Genomic DNA, 22,697 nt, shown 5'->3' with positions numbered 1-22,697 from the left:
GAGAAAGAGAGAGAGAGAGAGAGAGAGAGAGAGAGAAAAAACGAAGGGGAAACAAGAAGGTGTCAGTTGAAAACCGAAAAGAGGGACAGAGAAAGGGAGGGTTCTTGTGTCTAAAGGTGCGTGAGAGGTAGAGATTGAGGTAGAGTTAGAGGTAGAGGTAAAGGTAGACGACGATGAGAAGAATGAGGAGAAAGGAGAAGGTGGAAATGACGAATCGGCCAGCTAATTCTTCGCGATTGGTCGCCTCGGTCGAGTGCGAAAGTCGCAATCGCACTTACGACGATCGTCTCACGCTTCGCTACTTTCAGAGGCAACTCAGACGCGTTAGTTTTCGCGCTTGGCGACGTTACGACCGTCGTCGACTCTCATCGTCGACAGAGAAAAAGAGAGAGACAGAGACGGAGAGAGAGAGCGAGAGAGAGAGAGAGAGAGAGAGAGAAAGTACGATGATGCACAGGATTTATTCAAGCTCGAACGCGCCGAGGAAGGCACCGGCACGCGAGTTCTTCTTCGAAACCACCTTTCCTTTATAACCCCAACCATCTCCATCTCCACTTCCACCTTTACCTCCACCTCCACCTTTACCTCCACCTCCACCTTTACCTCCACCTCCATCTCTTTCTACTCGTTCGTCTTCATCCTCTTTTTCTTTTCTCCCTTCTCATATTCTTTTTCTATAGGTATACCTTTTTACCACACGGTATTTCTTAGCTCTTCCCCTTTCCCTCTTTAGCCGCCCCAACCAGCACCTCTTTATCCTTTCGACAGTACCGTTTTCTTCGATATTTATTATTTGCCATTTCTTTTATTTATTTTTTTCTTTTTTTTTTCTTTTCTTCTTTTAATCGCTAAGATAAAAAAAGAAACTTATTCATTACATTTTATATATTTATTTATAAATTATAGATCACAGATGTGCGATAGTCACTCGTTTCAAATATCTTTTAGAAATATTTTAAAAAATTATCGCTAATTCAATCTAGCAATTAAATATAAATCTGAATGAAAATAATAAAAAAAAAAAGAAGAAGATAAAGAAAGGAAAAATAAACAAATGAATAAATAAAAAGAATCGAGATGATACGTAGTAGAAGACATTAGACAGGAGAAGACAAGTTTGACGATAAAAAAATACTTAAACATATAGCTCTCAGTATCTTAGACCTTTTCCATCATGGACATTGTTACGGATGCTGTAGTAGCCGGGTGTGTCGGCATACTCGCGACCGCAGAGGTATCGGAGTGCGGCCTGGCACGGGTCAACCGCAAACCGACAACGTCCACGCGCTCCTCCTCCTCCTTCTCCTCTTCCTCCTCTTCCTCCTCTTCCTTCTCTTCTACATTACTCTACTTTACTCTACTCTACACTATACTACACTACACTACACTACACTACACTACACTCTTCCCTTCTCTTCTCTTTCCATCCTCCTCTCTCTTCATAGAGTAGCACACAAACTTCTCTTTCTCTCTCTCTCCCTCTCTCATGTCCAACCACATCATCGTAAATAATGTTTCCACTCTAGATAAAATGAGAGGAATGATATATATATATATATCTTAAGAGTAACACGGACAGGGCTGTGTATTAGAAATAACAATTTAATTTATTCTAATCCCGACGTTTATGTAATTTCATTTGTCAATTTCGATTTCGAGAAAATATAGATAGGTTGATACATATATGTATGTAATAATAAGCAGATAGTAGACAAATTTTCTTTCTTCTTTTTCAATAGATTTACATACGTAATATATATACATATATATATATATTTATTTATTTATTTATTTATTTATATACATAAAAATGTGTTTATATGTGTGCGAAAAAGAAAGATTGATGATTGCAGGTGCAAGAAGATAATTGCAGATGTTCGATATTTAATTACAATTTGATGCAGACTTCATGGCCCTCTCTTTTTTTTTCTTCTTTCTCTGTCTTCTTCCTTTTTATTTTTAATTTTTTACTTTTATTTTTCCTCTTTCTCGTCGTAATCGTTATTGTAAACGTCGACCTGCGACGAAGCCCCTTGACATCCGATCGAATCTCTCGAGATCTCCTTTGAAACACAAAATAATTCCTTAATTAAGTATTTCTTCGATGCCATAGTCTGACATTTCTCTCTCTCTCTCTCTCTCTCTCTCTCTCTCGCACGCGCGCACTTTCTCTCTTCCTCTATCCCTTGAATTATAGCCTCGAATTAATTACGTTATTAATTATTATTTTATTTAATCGAACGATGAGAAATTCGCAACAAAATTGAAAAATTGTTTTCTTCCTTTTTTTTCAATAATAAATCGATCGCTGAATTAGAATATATATACTTGTCCTATCTGTATAAATCTCATAGTTCAAATATTATCGATTAGTATTAATTATTAAACATTAAATAGTAATATTGATTAGAATTAATTGAAAATAATTATATGATCCGGTCAAAAAATTCTTTGGTGAATTTTCCACTTTATTCCTCTTCTTTCTTTTTTTCTTGTTTCTCTCTTTTCTCTTTATTTTTTTCTCTCTCGATCTCGTTGTTCCCGTTAAGCCGAATGTCAGGGACGATTTCGCGATTTAACGACTTAATAAAGTTGCCCGACTAACGCTCAAAGGGAAGGCGAGGGAAGGGGGGCGAGAACGTCGAGGGGGGTGGCAACGAAGCTTCGGTCATAAGTCGGCGTGAGTTTATGCGATGAATATAGGCAAGAATATCCTTGGAGCAAGCAAGCAAGCAACCCCCTCCTTCGTATTCTCTTTTGACCACCCCGCGATTATTATTTCGATCCGACACTCGGACCACTCTCTATGGTGGCTCGTAAAAGCTGGACTAGAACGTCACGTTAAAGAGTGAGAAAAAGAATGAGAGAAAAATAGATAGAGAGAGAGAGAGAGAGAGAGAGAGAGAGAGAGAGAGAAGATATGTTCAAAGGGCTCGCCTTTATTATTTATTCCATCGTGAGTCGTAAAAAGGCCAGCGTTGTACGGATTTATCGTAGAAATATTGAAATGAGAGACACTGCTTCTCTTCTCGACATTCTCTCTCTCTCTCTCTCTCTCTCTCTCTCTCTCTCTTTGTTTATTTTTTTGTATTTGTTCTTTTTCTTTTTTCTCTTTTTTTTACTTTTGAAAGGCTGATCACCACCCCAAACGCTTTACGAGGCGATATATTTTATTCGAGCGAAGTATATACAAACATATATGTGTATATATGTATATATATATATATATATATATATGTATATATGTATATATGTATGTATATATATTGTGGCAAGACGATTCGCGAAGTGGACTCTATCCACACGGTCTCTGTGTACGTATCCTCTTTGACTACCCGTCGCGGTGGATCATCGAACGTTCCAAGAGGATCGAGATCGACGAGCGGTCCAATCGAATTTCAAGCCGATCGAACTTGTCCTGTTACGGATCGACGACTACGAGAGTCGCACGACTGGAAGGAATTCCTTTGAGAATTGTATGTAGAAAAGAGAAAGATAAACTCGAGAGAAAAGATAATTATACGACTTATGTATATGTTTCTTTATATAGATATTTTTTTTTCTCTATTCTTTTTTTCCTTATTTGTCCTATTTTTATCCACTTACGTCATATCGTTTTCTAATAATTCTTTAAAGAGTTACACATCGATCGATAAAGGGTCAATCAATAATTACTTACAATTTAATATTTTCTTTATCTTTTTTATTATTCTTTTCTTCTTCTTTCGTCGAGAATAATTTATAACTGAGTATAAAAAGTCGAAGGTAGTACAGTTGCAATGAGAAAAGAAAACAAAAAAAGAAGAAAAAAAAAGAAAATAAATAAATAGATGAAAGAGAAGAAAAAGAAAGAAGTAAATATAAAAAAAAGATATAGCAAATAAATTGAAGTAAATAAAAGTAACGAAATATCGAAGGAAATGGAAATCTCTCTGAATCTCTCTTCCCCAATCATTCTCTTTTTCTTCTTCTTTGTCATTTGTTTTGGTAAATAAAAATGTAACTTAACGCGAGACTTCTCCCTGTTTTGTCGGGACACTCTTTTAGTCGTCATCGTCGTCGTTGTCGGCTTCGCGATTCAGGATAATCCGTGGTCCAAATTGGCTGGATTACGCGTTCCAAAGACTGAGCCACGTCCTCGAGATTGGCTGGATTATGCGGATGTAACGCACGTCGTGAGAGTAGCTACGTGCCCAGTTCGCCACGTGCAAATACAGGTATTATCGGGTATTACTTCCTACGACTACGAAGTATCGCGTGCTACTAGAAATATGTACCTCAAGGCTCGTCACGCTTCGGATTATTTGCCGAAGGCTTCCCGTTTCTCTTTCTTTATTTTTCGCTTTTTTTTCTCTCTTCTCTTTCTTTTCTTTATTTTTTTTTTCTTCTTTTTTCTTCTTTCTTCTCTTACAATCAGGAAAAAAAATATTTCAATATGCCCATTAAATTTTAAACATCACGAAACATTTTCGATCTGACGTTCGAAGTAATTAATATTTATAAATTGTTTATAGAACGTGAAACATCCGGAAAAATTGAAAAGTTGTTCGACGTTAATTAGACTATCACGTGTCTAACGATTAATTTATTTTTCATAGGACTATTAGAACCATCAAGTGTTTTAGATGATTCATCCTGTAATCAAATCGAACATAGAGACATAGAGAGAACAGGGGATAGAAAGTAATTTAGGATTTTATATCATTTTTTTTCTTCTTCTTTTTTTTACCAAAACACTCGCGTTAATCTTTTCGGACACACCACCTTTTAGGATGGCCAACATTGCGTGTCCTATCTGCTAGTAATAAAGATATTTTACACTTTCGCTAGGGTTCCTGAAATTGGAAATTTTCTCTCTTTCTCTCTCTCTCACTGTTAGAAAAAATATTTCCTCTAAGCGTTGTAAAGAGTAATATTTGTTATTAACCCCCGGATTACTGCGATTATATATCAAATTATAAATTAATATAATAATCATTGAAATATATTAACAAATATTCTCTTTTAGATATTACACTAATCGAAAATAATCAAGATATATCATATGAAGCAAATGATTAAAGAAGAAAAAAAAATATATAAATATATGAAGATAATAAAAATTAATCAATCAATTAATTAATTAATTAATTAATTAATTATTCTTATAATCGTTGTATCAGTATCGTCTTTTCTCTCTTTCTCTCTCTCTCTCTCAATCTCTCTACAAGTAGGTAATTCGCCTAATAAGCCCCGATATGGTAGTGCTCGTTTGAAACATAAATAAGTGAGCGGTACTGAAATCGTAATGTTCCACAACACGGTACCGGTATAAAAATTAAAATTAGCCCGCGAGAGCAAAAAGAAGAGAGGACGACGAGTGAAAGAGAGAGAGAGAGAATGGTTAGGGGGTGGATGAGTTGCAAGGGAAGCGAGCACCCCAACGAGTATTATGCAAAGCCACGAGCAATAAAAATAACATATTGCGAAAGAGAAAAAGAGAGAGAGAGAGCAAAAGAGAGAGAGAGAGAGAGAGAGAGAGAGAGAGAGAGAGAGAAAGAGATAGGTATAAGTTTTAATCCAATATTACTAAGATAAGTCTAAACCCTCGGTGGAGAAAAAGATTTCTTTTGTGTAACGCAACCCCCGGCTTTACATTGTGGTTATTAGAAAATGCTCTTTCCGTAGCAGCGCATCGCCAAGGGGAAGTTATTCTTCCTCTTCCATCTTTCTTTTTTCTCTTTTTTTTTTCTTCATATTCAACCCGCTACCCCCCCTCTTTCCCTATTCTTCCTTCTCTTTCTAATAACGACAACATATAAAGATCTCAAAGAAAATTCGTTCTATATCTCTATTCTCGGCATTTTTATCGATATCCCATTTAAATTTTCTGTAATAAATTTCTTTAATCATTTTATCAGAATCTTATCGGTCGTTTAATTTTGACATATATATATATATATATATGATTATTAATTGTAATATTAATTATCAGAAGTAAGAAATTTATTTATATATGCGATTAAAATTTTTCATATCATTATGTTCTTCGATTTCGAACAACTCAATTATTACAATCTGTCTAATATCAATATATTAATTATTCATTATAACAATAATAATTAGAGATAATCAATTTTCTTCGTCTACTTTTCTTTTTCTTTTTCTTTGTTTTTTTTTTCCCCTTTTTTTAAACAACTTTCCATAACTTGGACCAAAATAATAAAATACTTTATTTGAACGTTTTAAAAAGTAAGCAAAAGAGAATTTTCTCTGTACTTTATTAGATCGTAACGAGATATATACCCGTAAGTGTATATATAGAAATCGATCGAATGATAATCTAGGAAAAACTTAGTCGAGCGGGAGATACTGGATAGAGTATTAAAGATAACGAACGTAATAATTTCGTTCGATTTTTCGATCCGTAAAGTATATAATAAACTGTCTGTCGGAGGTTTTTTCTTTTTTTCTTTTCCTTCTTTTAAAGAGAAGAGGGGGAAGGGTTCTAGCGGATAGGGAAGGTGTGACGCGGCGGGTGGGGTTGGGAGCCGGAGAGAGAGAGAGAGAGAGAGAGAGAGAGAGAGAGAGAGAGAGAAGAAGAGTGGGAGGATTGGTAGAAGAGAAACGATATGGAGAATTCTCGAAAAGGGCTCGAGATGTGGAACAACTCGCCCCCTTCTTTTATCTCCCGTTCCACTCGACGTGTGAAATCGGACAAATCCAATCCGACTGACAGGATTGCAGCGATGCGAAGGGCGAGCAAGCTAGAGGTGGAAGAAAGTGCCGGTGCGTGGAAGGGAATGAAGTTAAAAAAAAAAGAAGAAAAAAAGAAAAAGAGAGAGAGAGAAAGGGAAAAAAACAAGCAAGTAAAGGAAGAGTAGAGAAAAAAGAAAGAGAGAGAGAGAGAGAGAGAGAGAGAAGAAAAAAGACTCGTGGGCCATCGTAAAAATTTATAATTTGGAAAATATCGTTCCGTTCTTGGATTTCAGGCGGCAATCGAGTTTATAAAGCGGGAAATCGAAGGGTCGAGTATATGTTAGAGAGAGATAGAGATAGAAAGAGAGAGAGGAGAGAGAGAAAGAGACGGTGACGACGATAACGGCGAAAGACTTTTGACGAAAATTGAAGTCGTTGTTATGACGGGAATTGCACGCGACGAGGCTTTACGACACGAGGGTGCTTCTCTCTCTCTCTCTCTCTCTCTCTATATATATATATATATATCTCTGTTTTTCTTTCTTTCTTTCTCGCTTGCCAGGCGTTTGCAACTTTTCAAAAAGGATGAAAGGGAGATAGATAGATAGAGAGAGAGAGAGAGAGAGAGAGAGAAATCACGAAAAAGGTACAAGGACAAAGTATGAAAAAATAATAGATTAATGAAGTTTGATTATATTCGACATTTCATTTTTCGTTAATTTTCTTCAATCTTCCTTCTTTTTTTTCTTCTTTTTATTTTCGAGATATAAAAAGATAAAAAGATAGAGAAAGAGATAGAGAAAGAGAGAGAGAAAAAGAGATAAAAAGAGATTTCATTTAATCGCATGCTTCTTAAAAAATATTCCTTGCAAGAAGAAATTTTCCCATAGATGCTTGAGATTCTGTCTGTCTGTCTGTCTCTCTCTTTCTCTCTCTCTCTCCCTCTTATTTTCGGCTCCGTATTTGGAGAGCTTAAAACGGTAGCAACGGATACGCGATAAGATGTCGTAATTTAAAGATAGCGTAGTCCATTCCCGTGTTATACAGAGACTTCTTTGTATGATATTTCTTTAAGTCACGCGCCAGGTTTGCTTTTACGAATCCGGAACCGGACGAAATAGAAAGAATGAAGTACACAGAGTGAAAGAGTGAGTGAGTGAGAGAGGGGGAGAGAGAGAGAGAGAGAGAGAGAAAAAGAAAATCAGATTTATTATACTTGAAAACGTAAAGGTGCGTCTCTTAAGTAATAATAAATATTATTAAAAAAAAAAAGGAAAGAAAAAAATAAACGAAAAAAAGAAAAAAGTAATAGAAAAAAAAAAGAAATGAGAAGGGACCAAAATTTTGACAAAAAAAAATATATATATATATATTTTTTTTTTAATATCTCACAAAATTAGATCGAATCCAAATTGAAAGAGACAATGAGATGAAAGAGATAAGCCGTGGTTCGATAACAGGCTAGGATATCATTTGCAGATGCATCGAGCATATGCAACGACAACGTACGTATGTGCACATGTTTCCAAAGAGATTGAGAGAGAGAGTGAGAGGGTAAGAGGATAAAAGATAGATAGATAGATAGAGAGAGAGAGGGAGAGAGAGAGAGAGAGAGAGCTGGTCATACGCTGCAACAACATCAGAGAGCATTTAATCCGGAATGCCGAATACCGAAGTAGGAAACAGATCGTAGCAAAACCGAGCTACGAGCCGGCCCCGAGCGATAGATTTGGGCAATGCGCGAAAACGGGGTTGCAACCCTCCTCGCGCTTCGTCGTTGCACCCTATCCCTCGGTGGGCCATTAATAATATACCCATATTGGACACAATTCACCTTGAAATTAACCGGCAGCCGATTGGTAAGCCCGTACCAAATTGACTTCGAAATTGACAATTTATGATCGCATGATTTTACTCTCTATCGTTATCCCTCTCTCTCTCTCTCTCTTTCTCTTTCTCTTTCTTTATTTGTCTTATTTCTTATTTGAAAAGTTTTAGAATTAAGTTACAGATATAATTTCTGTACAATTATTATCGATGCAAAAAGAATTTTCTTTCATATATTTTCGTTTTCCTTTTTAACGATATATGATCTCAGTATTTTACTTTACCCTCTAATTCTCTCTCTTTTAGTTTATTTTTTATATGAAGAAGGTTAGAATTAAAAATTAAACGCATAAATTAAATGCGATTGTTATCGTACCTAAGGAATTTTCTTTCTCGTTTTCTTATGTTTTCTTTTTCTCTCTCTCTCTCTATTTTGGAATTCGTAAAAAGAAAAAGAAAAAAAAAAGAAAATTAATTTATTAATCTTGAGGATAAAATAATTTCAAAGAGATCGTTAGTTTCGATAATTGTCTTAATCAACAATCGGATTTATCAGTGAAATCGTATTGTAGGAGTTCTCGTTTAGCTCGTGTTAGAAGAAAACTTTCCAAAATCTCTCACGAATTCCGATCTTGGGAAAAGGCAGCTTTCCACGGAAGCAACCAAGTGTAATTAAGACAATTAAGGCGGACGTCGTAAATCGTAACGCGCGCATCCTCTTAAAAAAGAATCGAGATATCGGATCACGGATCTTCACGAGATTCATCGTGCCCATGCACTGGATTCATTTCGTTTCTATCTTTCCTCCCATTGCATTGTCTTGCTTTATGATGAAGTATTATCTCCTTGCGCTATGCTTTCGATGCTAATAATAGTCAGATTATTATTATTATTATTATTATTATTATTATTGATGTTCGTTCTCAATGAAAAAAAACAAAAAAAAAAAAAAGAAACCAGAAAGAGAAAGAAAAAAAAATGAATGAAAAAGAATAAAAGCACATAGAAGATATATTTCAATGGGAAAAATAATTTTGACTGTATTTCATTTGGATTGTATTTCGTATTTTGCATTTTTTTGAAATATTCCTTATCGTTAGGAATAGAAAATAATAATATATCGTGTATAGAATCATGAGCTAGGCCGTTCGCGAAAGGTGCGACGATCTAACGAAGTCGATGGATCGTTGCACGCCCAGTCGCCTATAAAAGCCTTATAATTCTCCCTCTTTCTCATACACATACACACATAGACATAAACGTAGACATAAATATACACATACACATAAGCTATATCGTCCGGCAGCTCTTTCGAAACGTCTGCTCTTGGAGATCGTAGTAGCAAGGATCATTAAGGCGGAGAAGCTCGATCGAATCGAAAGGAGGGCCCGTAGAGAGCACCTGGCCTCTGATCAACGCAAATCCCACACGCGATTCGGTGCGAGAAACGCCGCTTACAAGATCGTAACCGACGAATCTAATCACGATCGTCGATCGAACGAACGGACTCGATGATCCTACGATCTCCAGCAGTTTGTTCAAGGTACGGTTCGTCCACGTAATTACAATTTTCGATTGGTAGTTGAAACGCAAATGTAATGCGTATTTCAAGTGGACAGCTCTCTTAAACGTAGACCATTCAAATATTAACGATTATTATAATTGCTACATATGTCCGATTCAAAGTAGATAATATAGTTGTAGGATTTGATATTCATCTTTTATGGAGAAATTAAAGTGCACCTGTTGGAAAAAGAATTTTATTATTTCTTTCTATCCGTCTCTTTCACTTTCTCATTTAATTCATTCTCTTATCGTTATCTTATAAGATTCTTCTTCCTTTTTCTTCTTTTTCCACCGGGAAAAAATATAACGAAAGAAAAGAGATAAATGAAAAAAAAAAAAAAAAGAAAAGAAAGAAAATGATGGTGTCAAATAACGAAACATCATTTCTCTCTAACGATTACAACACACGAGTACTTTTAAAATCTCTAAGTTCTTCAGGCATAACCGTTGACAGTAAAACGAACGGAATTGTAATTTATGGTGAAAATGTACTAGGTGTTCTCTCCAAGGTACATACATAGTTATTAGAGTCGGTAGAGAGAGAGAAAGCGTGTTTCGTTCCGCGTTGCAGATAGCCGATCGGTGCTATTTAGAATTCTCTTTTCGATTTCATATTGCTAGAGATCGTTACGTCGAGTGTTTACTAGCGTTGCGACAACTGACAAAGTAAAATAATTATTAATGAATGCTTTTGATCGTATCTTTAATTTTACGACAGATAATAAAAAATGAGAAAGGCGAGAGAAAGAGAGAGAGAGAGAAAGGAAAAAAGAGAGAAGAGAAAAGAGAAAAATCTATATAATACATAAATAAATAAGTAAATAAATAAATAAGAGAAATAGGAAGCTACGTGGGTATAGTAGAAAGCACGTTTATCAATGATGCAAAGATATCTTTTTAAAGAAAAAGACATATATATATATAAAGAGAGAGAGAGAGAGAGAGAGAGAGATAAAAAGAAAAAAAGGAGATTTTGATATCGTAAAAAAAATAGAAGAAAATCGTTAATATCTTACCATAAAAAGGGAAAGGATCTACTTTGAAGTCTTCTCGGCCGTAGCTGTCGTCTTACATGCATATACCTGTCGATATAGCGAATGAAAAAAAAAAAAAAAATAAAAATAAAAGAAAGAAGAGAAAAAAAGAGAAACAGAAAAAATATTGCAGAGACTTAGTAGAAGACCAAGGGAAAAAGGGTTAACGTTTCGTTCTCCAAGGCTTTTCTGGTTTCGTTGGGTTTATACGCAAACAAGTGCGTATTATGCGGATCTAAACGTTCGAGAGTGCGTTCTTGTTTTCGGTGTAACTCGAAGCTAAGCGGTTTAAGAGATCAACGCCGGTATAAACCGGCCGTCTGAGAATCGTTTGGAGATATCTCGTGCGTGAGAGGCGTCGGGAGAGGAAAGAGAGAGAGAGAGAGAGAGAGAGAGAGAGAGAGAGAGAGAGAGAGAGAGAGAGAGAGAGGAAAAGAAGAAGAAGAAGAGGAGGGGAGGGAGAGAAGAAGGAGAATGAGTGAGTGCAAAAGTGTGTGTGTGTGTGTGTGTTAGAAAGAAAGAGATAGGGAGGATGAGAGGAAGACTCTGGGCAAAGTGAGAGGGCTGGCAGAAAGACGGGATGAAAAATTAGATTTACAAATCTGTCTTGACTACTATGAGATTGCTCGCTTACCAAACAGCGACTCTCAACTTGTACCCAATCTTTATTATTTATATAAAGAATAATTCTAATCCCCGTTGATAATATCGAATTCCTCTTTCTTTTTTCTTTTTTCTTTTTTTTTTTTTTTTTTTTTTTTTTTATTAACGGGGTGATAATGAGTGGGGACGAGAAGGGGAGGGACAGGAAGTTAATCGTGAGAATAGATTCGTGCCTTTCTTTTTATTAAACGACGTCGCGCGGTAGGATCCTGTCGATGCATTTCGATTATAGAAAAAAAAAAAAAAAACGAGAAAAGAAAAAGAAGAAAGAAAGAAAAAGAAACAAAAACAAAAGGAATTCAAAGTGGAAAATTAAAATGTAAGAAAAATAAATTAGTTGAGAACCGGTCGATACATTCTCCCGTCTATAGGTGCTATATCGAGAGCAAATAAAGGTCCACGAGAGTATAGGGTAAGCAGCAACGAGTTGAAGATATTTTCTCGCTAGCTAAAGCAAAAGATCGCTTTGTGTACGTTAAGCGGAGACTTTGTAGAGACGTATATCTCGTGAACGCGTGTGGTGTGTCTGCCTTTCTGGCGCCTGCCGCTTATGAAAAATGAACGTCCCTGTTAACCACACGGGGCACCAACACCAATACCATCAGCAACACCAATATCACCATCAACATCACCACCACCATCACCATCATCCACCAGCGCCATCGCCATCACCATCTCCATCACCATTGCCATCACCATCGTCTTACCATATAGATTGTTTCAAGAAAAGAGAATCTTCTTTTCTTCCTTTCAATTCCCACCGTCGCTATGAATCTTTCGACTATTCTTCTCATGGTTCTTCTTTTTTTTTTTTTTTTTTTTTTATACCTTTTGTGATGACCGAAGAAATTTGACGTTAGAATTTATTTCTTTTTCTCTCTTCTTTCTCTCTCTCTCTCTTTCTCTCTTTGGAATTATGTATCTTATCTCTGGAAAGTTTAAATAATTTAAAAAGGAAGTATATTTTGAAGTGTCTTGTATTGTTTATTAATAGCTTCTTGTGTAATAAAATACGTTTAAGTGTTACTATTTTAATTTTATAATTTTTAAATAAATAAATAAATATATATATATATATTTAAGAATACTTGAATATAGATTTATTTATTAATAAACGACACAAGATATTTAAACGCTTGCCTTTTAAATGTTAAACGATTATATATATATATATATATATATATATATATATATATATATGTATATACATATGTATTAAGAAGGTCTATATTTATATATGATTTAAGTATTTATAAATAATATATATATATTTCTCTTTATCTATATTATATAAATGTGTGATCATTTAGTTCGTGTCTCGTAGCAATCAAAACTTTCGCTCGATTAATTTTTTGTCGAAAATCAAATAAAATATTATGTATGTAGGTACGTAGAAAGAGAATCTTTTAAATTGTTAATTCTTTAGAAGTTTACCTTTAATGATTTTTCATTTTCCCTTAGTCACGTAAAAGCCTGCTCTCGAAACGTTCACACGATATCATCTACTTGTAGATTAGCGGCTAACTTTCTTGAATCTTTTCGGTTCGAAACACAAGGCCCGGGTATGTTTCTTTGATGGATCCGCAACAGCCCATTCGAGAGAATTCTTCTGTTTCTATATCTCCCCTTACACCCTCCTCCTCCACCCTCTTCTTCTTCTCCTTTTTCTCCTTCTTCTTCTACTTCTCCTCTTTCCTTTTTTTTCTTTTTCTTTTTCTTTTCGTTTTTTCTATCTCCTTTTCCTTTCTTTTTCTTTTTCTTTTCTCTTTCTCTCTCTCTCTCTCTCTCTCTCTCTCTTTCTCTCTTTCGTTTCCTTTCTTTAAACTCGAAGTAATCTCCGAACGGAGGGGTCGGTCAAATTCGTTGTGTTCAAAAACGGCCCTGTGAACTCAGCCAGAAAATCATCGGTAAAATCTCACTTTTCTTTGCGAAATAATCCTCGATTATTATATCATGTATTTTTTTCTTTTTTTATTTTCTTCGCTCGAATAAAACATGACGAAAAATATTCCTGGTTGAATTCACGGCTTACTTAATTTCATATCATATGTAATGTGTATATACAAATTGGAGAGATATAAATTTGAAGTAAATATATATATATATATATATATATAGGAACAATTATATTCAATCGTAGATTTAATTTATTTAATTTGTACTTTTTTCCTTTCTTTTTTCTAAAACTTTTATCGAATGAAGAATGAAACATTTCGTAGAATTCATCGAAACAAAAATATTTCTTCAAAACAATACGTATTTCCATTGTTATTAATAAAAATCTCGTATTGGTCCTTTCTCTTTCTTTTTAAAATCATTCAAAAATTTTCTGCGAGTCGTCGTACAATCTACAATATGATAGAGGCAAAATGTTCATTTATAAAAAATTCAATGAAACGAAAATATTTCTTGGAAATAATGACGTACGCATTATTGTTAATATTTCGAAGGACCTTGTGTTTGTCCTTTTTATTTTTCTGAAAATATTATGTAGTCGTGAAGTTGATCTCTCTCTTTCTCTCTCTTTCTTCCTCTCTCGCTCTCTCTCTGTCTCTCTATCTATCTCTCTCTCTCTCTCTCTCTCTCTCTCTCTTCTCTCTGTTTTGTTTATATATTTTGAGTAGAAGACGACCGTACAAAGTCGTTTGAATGCGACAGTCGGGGTAAGAACGTTACCTCGAAAACAGGTGTCTCTAACCACAGTAACTCTCTACCACTGTACAGCTCCAGGCCAGGAAGACCCCCAAAGAGAGCTTCCGTTGGTTTGAGCCTCGCAGCAAGTCACCTAGCCGCGGCTGCCGGTCATCATCCACAGCATTCCTTGAAGAAGCACAGGATGGACAACGGCGATTACTATGAGAACGGACATTTAGGTAAGCTTCTACGTAAGCATCTATTTAGCTCCTTCCTTTGAGGAAGACTTTAATTGGCCTATTAAAAAGCGTAATATCCCTTTCGTTTTTATTACGTTTTTTTTTTTTTTTTTATTATTATCGTTTAAGTAATACGATATCTTTTCTTTATTCTTTTTTTTTTTTTTTTCTATAATCTCTTTAATCTCATCCGTATAGAAATCAGAAAAGGAATATATTTCAAGATTCTATCGTTATATACTTTTCAGAATATAAATGTCATATCGTTAGAGTCGTTGAATATTTCTTTTTTTTTTCTTTTTTTTATCATTATTTTGAGATCAATCCTTTAAATATTGCGTTATTATCGATATGACACTCGATGTGTTAATATGTTAATGTGATATATTACATTTTATATATATATATATATATGTGTATGTAATATATGACTTGTGGAACTTACGATTGGTGGTTCTGATTGTAAACGGACAAGTAAAGTGCGCTTTGCGTAGGCGTAAACGCAAGTAACTCTGGGTTGCAAGGGGCACACACTTGATTACTGCCATCCGTGTACACGGTGGTCCAACGGTGACCCCTAGCGATCAATTAATTAGGGGAATCAAACACACTTGGAGTGAGCAAATTAACTGCAACTGCAGCCTCGTGTTGCGGCCTGCGGTGACGGCGGACGCGCTTGCCGATATATCGGAATACCACTACTGATATTATACTCTACGCAGCTGTTTACCAACGTAATATCTTTCCTAAGTGCGATTCTACGTTTTACATTTGTTGACGTTTACAAGCACCATACTTTGTTTTATAACCAAATAGAGAGATCATTCATCCGAATTCGATCGTTAACTGTCTATGAACGTGTACGTATGTAAATCATTAATTATATTAAATTCCGATTATATATCCATTGGAATTGCTAAATTACATAACTATACCTTTTATTTATTTCCTTCCAATGAAATTGAATCATTAATTTCATATACGATTCTATTAAAAAATTTTTCTTTCTTTTATAATAATTTTTATAATTAATAAGAAAGTAAGAGAGAAAGAAAGAGAGAGAGAGAGAGAGAGAGTATCAGTTGGTTATTAATACTCTTTCTTCTGGACGATGTCATCACGCAGAGAAATTGGAAAATTAATTGGACGTTACGTTTCGGTTTATGTTTTCCTCCTCGGTGTTCACTTGGACGAGCCACGATGCGACATCTATTCTAGCAATATCTAACACGATGGGGAATCGTTAAACTCAGCGAAGCTCGCAAGCGGGGGTATAGGTAGACGTACGCGGCCGATAGGCGAACGCAGTTCGGAAATTGTTTAAGCAAATAATCGTGAACATGCCCGTCGACCAATTTTACGAGCAAATACGTTTCACGGGGCAACGTTAATGAATTAATGCTGCGGCGTTCGCGGTCCGTGCCTCCAGCCAACCAAGCTCGTCGGGGTAAACGTTGAAACGGCCGGCAATTAATTACGGCCGTGCGGTAATTGTATAATTGTTTTACGATTGGAACCACCCCTCCATCCCTCCCACCTTCTCACCTCCCCGAAACACCACCCCAAACCTCCTGCCTTGCCTTCCCGTGCGCCCCTTTAGACACCTATACCTTCATTTTGTTCGTCGAACGAGCCGATCTTTCCTTTTGATCCGAACAGATTCGATTGCTTAAGTCATTTCTAATGTCTTTTTGTAATTGATCGATAACAGGATCGATATAATTGATCATTTCATTGTTATTATCATGTATGAATTAATTATGAGATAACATAAATACATTTTTGCTTTAGACTTTTACGAACACTATATATATATATATATATATATATATATATATATATATATATATATATATATATGTATTAATGTATATCTATACAGTAAATATTCTTAGGAATGAATTTGTTAGAACTTATTAGAAAACTTTAGCAATCGATGTTAATGTGACGATTGAAAGTGAAATTGTCGAATAATACGTGAAATTTTGCTAGTAGTAAAATGGGCTGTGAGTAGGTGTAAAGATGACCCAGAAAAGCGATGGGTCATACTGATACGTTGGATACAGCAGTGAGATAGAGATAGATAGATAGATAGATAGGTACAAAGAGAGATAGATAGATAGATAGATAGAAAGAGAGAGAGAGAGAGAGAGGGAGAGAGAGAGTTAGAACGAGTGGATCGTGTACGGTATCGGGGATTGCAATTTTTTTCAATTTCGCTTGCCGCGCGAGCAGCACTTCCCATAACGCAATTAATAAACTCAACAAGCGAGATCCGATCCCGATATACCAGGAGCGTAACATCCATTCGGGGAACGGCCCGCACAATGGCCGTCACAAATGCTCGTCTATTATATACTATACATATATATATACATATATCGTTCTGTCGATGTTGCACGGCGATACGCATCTATGTTGTCTCGACGAAATTAAAAGCGATGAGAAAAATAAATAGCTCGTGGCCAGAACCAACGTTGAGTATTATGAGGGAGGCAAAAGATAGATAGAGTAAGAGAGAGAGAGAGAGAGAGAGAGAAATAAGAAGAGCTATGTTTGGCCAAAGCCGCGTGTCCATGAGAACCTTTTCATCCCCCTATAAAATATTAGAAACAACCCTCTCGAATTTTACATTCGGGTAATATCTTTTCTCTTTCTCTCTATCTCTGTATATATATATATAATATATATATATATATTGTATCTTATTATAATTATTACCTTATAAATATTGACTTGTGCTTATTATTTTAATTTCCTTTCTTGCGTAATGTTATTGCTAACGATATATTTTTAATACTTTTCTCTCTCTCTCTCTCTCTCTTTCTCTCTGCGTATGGAATTATCGATGGTGCTCGAACAAACGAGAAAGGAACGGAAGCCGATAGGACTCTTCGAGTCCGATATATCGACTCGTATATACGTGCCGGGAAGCTCCGGTTAATTATTTAGCGCCCGCCGGTTACTGAAATATCATTAATCAAATTGGCCTCCTCGCGTAATTCGCATTACACCGGGGTAATGCATACCGAGTTACATATTAAAGCGTAAACTAAGCAAATTATCCGGCCATCTGCGCGTGTTCGTTGCGTCGAGTAGAAAGGGATGGTGTTGGTGTTGGTGCAGGTCAGGTGGTGGGGAGAAGGAAGAAGAGAGAGAGGTGGTAGGGAGAGGGTAGGTAGGAGATTGTTAAAAAGGTAGCCAATATACATATAAGTTGGCGACGGTCTGTAAACGAAATTTCAAAATGATGTGAACGCGATTGAAAACTAAAGGCTTGAATTCAATACACCTAGGATGACGTTTTTCCACTATGAAAATAGCTTACTATAACCCGAGGGTAGATACGTAGAGCTAAGAGCTATGTTACGCATTGTTAGTGGTAGGGATAAAGAGAGAAAGAGAGAGAGAGAGAGAGAGAGAGAGAGAGAGAGAGAGAGAAAGAGAGAAAGGATCGAGTTAGTCGAAGGAGAACGCGATCATCGTCTTGTAAAGAGAGTATAACGCGTAAGAAAACGATAATGAGCTTGGCTATAGACGTGAGAGCAGGTGAATCGTCGAGAATATAAGAAGACGGATAACGTGACTCAAAGAAGTATCTTTATCGTCCTCGTTAACGTTATTCTGCATTGAATTTTATGGAATTTCGAGATAGTCGTTGGCTACCACATTACTTTCTTTATTACCTTTTTTTCTGCGCGTCCTTATCGATTATTCGTAAACAGGTCATAAATTAATATACAGGAAATACGTCGTAAAGGATCTTCTTCGCTTTTTTATTTTTATTTTTATTTTTATTTTTACTCATTTTCTTTTTTAATTGTACTCTCTCATCAATATAAGGGGTAATACAATGATTGTATATGTATGTAAAAAAAGAGAAATCGTTTGAATCAATTTTATTTAAATATATAGTCTCTATCTCTCTCTCTCTCTCTCTCTCTCTCTCTTTCTCTTTCATTCACTCATTCATTTTGGTAATCGTAATTGAAAATTGTAGGTACCTACGCAATACATGGATTCGACGTAGATTTAAAAGTTTTTAATTTCATCTAAACTCTGATAGATTCTCTGGTAGTATTACGCGTACACATTTATAATATGGTATAATGTGTGAGTAGTTCACATGAATTGGCACTAACACTACGAATACGACTACCGTCAGCGAATGCTCATAAAAGCATTGATTAACCGTTGGCGGTCGTAGGTCGGGCAACGTGCACGGCTCGTGTACCAATAAAACCCAGCTAATAGTCGGCCGACATCGCTTCAATATCATTTGTCGGCTCGACCTGAAAGCTCTTTACGCGCCACGAGAGTTTTCACGAGACACGATCGCGCGTGCTACTATTGCCTGTTACTGCTACTGCTGTTGCTCATGTAGTTGTTGCTGCCGTTGCTGTTGTTGCTATTACATTCATCGATACTACAAACGTATAAAAATTGTATCCCTCTCTTTTTTTCGTATACATACACGCACACACATATGCACGCACGCACATACGCGTTCCTACCTACGTACATCTGATTTACCTCCCTGTATTATTTGTTTTTCCTCCTTCTCCCATCCCACCCCCAATCCTCCGTCATTAAATTTATTATCATTAAAATGAATAGTTTGATGATTCTCTTGATATAATTATTCATAATTAGAAGAGTTTGAAGGAAAATCGCTGATGTTTTAGTTGATGTTAATATGGTCGAAGGGACGATTAAGTGAGGAAAATTCGCACGTGCGTGTCGAAGCCACGGAATTGTGGTCGAGAGACGGTCAGGTATCCGCGAAGTAATTAACAAATTGGGGAGACGAGGATACCTTCTACTTCGTGAGAGAAAGGATGATCCTATCCCTTCTATTTCCCTACTATGTCTCTCTCTCTCTCTCTCTCTTTCTCTTTCTCTTTCATTTTCACTCTCCTTCTCTCTTTCTTTCTCTCTTTCTTCCTCTCTCTCATTCGTTAAGGGTTCTTATCGTAGCCGCGAATTAAAGGAGATACGATTCCGGATATAGCGAAGTTGTGTAGCAGAGAAGAGGGAGAGAGAGAGAGAGAGAGAGAGAGGCAAGTTTCGAGAACCACTGAGGGCCGCACGTGGAATTTTCACCCTGCGGTCGGAAATTATATACCGCGTGCGTGCCGAGGGACGAAACCGAAACCGGCTCGGTGATTTGATGCGAAAGCGGAATAATCCGCGGAACGAAAACTGCCGATAATGTCGCGCAAAGAGATACTACGAGAAAAAGATAAGGGGATATTGTTCTAATGCGGGAGAACAATTTTTACTTTGAGAAATTACTTTACTTTCGCGCTTCACTTTTTTTTTCGTTTCTTTTATTTCTTTTTCTTTTTTTTTTTTTTTTCTTCGTTTCTCTTTTCTTTCCCTTTTTCTATTTTTATCTTTTCTTTTTTCCCCTTTAACCCTCTTAAACATCTCATTTCTCTTATCGACTATGCGAACTAATGAAACGTGAATTATAGACGGAAATACATTTTTTATATCATATGTCTCTTTAGTTTCGTTAAGTGGATTTTTAAAATTGTTTTCTTTAACATTTCGTTGATCGTACAAGTCAGAAAAAAGCGGATATATTCAGGGCACATTCAAGTTAGAGAGAGAGAGAGAGAGAGAGAGGTAGGAATAGATTTGTATATCATAAGTTTATAATATTTAAATATGATCTCTGAAAATTTGATAACGTTTTCATTGTTAATAGAAAGATCGTCAGAATCGTGATATTTTTGGGGCAAAGGAACGTAGATAAATTTTTCATTATAAACGTTAAGATTTTGTGAAATTTCATTCTTTATTAGAAGTAGACACGCCTCGAGATCAGTATCAGACGATGCGTAGAAATACCTGCGCAAAGGTTTGTCTTTAATGATCGCGGCTTCTGCGTTAGAATGCGTCCGGCTTGATTGTTTTTTACGAGAGGAAACAAGAAGAAAAGAAGAATAAGAAAGGAGAGGAGAAAGAAGAAGAAGAAGAATAGAGGGGAAAGAAGAAGAAGAAGGTGCGATCGTTCGTAGAGAAACGAGAGCGTGTTGTTAAACCTCTTCATTTTGGTAACAGAGTTACGGCTTTACCACAACGCGTGCCCGTAAATCAAGCAGCTCGGGAGAGAATCGCAGCATCTCCGCGAGTCTTTTTTTTTATTATTTTTCTTTTTTTTCCTTTTTCATACCTTTTATTTTTACCACCTTTCTATGTGGCGCAGAGAGCGAAAAAAAAAACAAAAAAAAAAAAACAAAAAAAAAACCAAAAGAAAAAATAAAAAATAAAAGGAAAAAAAATAACGAGAGAAAGAAAAAATTTATTTAAACGTTTTATTTCACTTCGCTCGGGTTTTTTCTTTTGTTTTTTTTTTCTTCTTTTTTTTTCTTGTTTTGTTTTTTTTTTTTTTTTTTTTTTTAATAAATTCGTACGACCGTACGAGCGCTTAATAAAGCGTTTCATATAAACATCAAATAAACATCTATCAAAACGTATCTATAGTCTATTCGTGCTTTTAATGTCTTGATTATAATGATTCAGAATATTTCTCTAATTACATTCGATAAATTCTTATCGGATAAACGATGATTTACAGGATATTATTATCTATTATGAGAGATTAATATTATATTATTTCTAAAGTAATTTTTGATTATCTTTCTTCTTCTTTTTTCTATTAGATTCGATGCTTTTTCTTACATTTTTACAAACTCTTCGAAATTTGATCTCTTTCGTTAATATCAATGATAATTATAGAAATGATCGATCATCGACCTCCGGTAAAGAAACAAAAATTCATCTCGTATTTTCTCGACGAGCTGTCATCGTCGTTATGCAAAGCACGTTGTCCGTGTGCGTGACGAACGCGTTTGCAACAAGATGCGCGACCCATTGCCTCTTGCTTAAACATAAAAGAGCACATAGAGTGCTCAGATACGTTCAAAGATATAAGAGAGACAGAGAGACAGACAGACAGAGAGAGAGAGAGAGAGAGAGAGACAGAAAATTAGCGTGTCTATGTGAATGTGTGTACGAAGCCTTTGCGAGGCCTGCCATAAAATCTGCGCCGTCTTTCAAAGCTCACGAACGGGAATTTTAGTACGACTTAATTACGACACACGTCTCTCTTCGCAAGCATATCATTCCTTTTTTTTTTATTCTTTCTTTTTTTGTTTTTTTCTACACGCAATACAAAATTCTTCATTTTAATATTTATTTCGTCGATCGTTTTCGAAGGTAAAGAAAAACCAAAGAAATATAACTGGCGTGTTAACCGATCGTCCATCGGACGACGATCAAAAGCGTATATATGATGATAATCGATCTTCGAGACGATCTTGTGAAAAAAGAAAAAAGAAGCAAAAAAAAAAGACAAGAAAGAAAATAAAAAATAAAAAAGAAAGAGAAGGAAAGGGAAAAGGAAAAGGAAAGAGAAGAGGAAGAAAAAGGGAAGAGGAGAAAATGAACGAATAGAAAAACGTAGAATCGACACGAGAAAGAAAACGAGCGACCATAGCAATTTCCTGGGATTCCGTGGAGTGGGGTGGTAGGGGGGAAGGCAATGGGGGATGAGAAAAAAGGATGAGGAGAGGAGTGGAAGAGGAAGCTAAGAGTTAATCGAGATAACAAAAAAAAAAAAAGAAAGAAATAAAAATAAAAATAAGCGTGGAATATCGCGAGAATGGGTAGTCGACGAATGATGTTCTACGACGATGGTGGTTGATTGTATGTCGTGTGGTGATGAGAGAGAGAGAGAGAGAGAGAGAGAGAGAGAGAGAGAGGGAGAGAGGAGAGGAAGGAGGGTGATGGTGTTGGTGTTGGTGTTAGTTGGTGGTAGGTAGTCAACAATTTACTCGTTAGCGGGCCGCCGTGTGCCGCGCCGCTCAATTAACTCGCGAATCAACGAGCCCGACCGCTTTGTCCGCGCCGGGAATATTTTTGTAATTCGCGTAGGGCTCCTCGTGACCAACAAACGAGCGGAAAGAGGAAAAGAGTGGCTCTTTGGTTTGATATAGGGCATACCTTTTTTGTTTTCCCTTTTTCTTCTTTTTTTTTTTTCGTTCAG

At 36.0% G+C, this 22,697-nt stretch overlaps 1 protein-coding gene across 6 annotated transcripts in view; it reads left to right on the top strand.

Moving 5' to 3' along the window:
* Positions 1-22,697, top strand: part of dac (dachshund family transcription factor) — a 227,880-nt gene that overhangs the window by 78,210 nt on the left and 126,973 nt on the right. For 4 of the 6 annotated variants that reach the window (XR_004838352.2, XM_085661822.1, XM_035867681.2 and 1 more), the window contains one exon: positions 14,493-14,641. Coding sequence is in view for 5 of the 6 variants with exons in the window: in XM_085661822.1 (XP_085517948.1) it covers positions 14,493-14,641 (149 nt within the window). In the remaining variant the exon portion in view is untranslated. The remainder of the gene's footprint in view (positions 1-14,492; positions 14,642-22,697) is intronic. The other 2 variants (XM_085661819.1, XM_085661821.1) reach the window with 1 other exon arrangement.

This window comes from Vespa mandarinia, chromosome 16 (genome assembly GCF_050613455.1).
Source record: "Vespa mandarinia isolate Hongniang chromosome 16, ASM5061345v1, whole genome shotgun sequence".
NCBI classification, from domain to species: Eukaryota; Metazoa; Arthropoda; class Insecta; order Hymenoptera; family Vespidae; genus Vespa; species Vespa mandarinia.
This window is presented reverse-complemented; position numbering and strand designations above follow the sequence as displayed.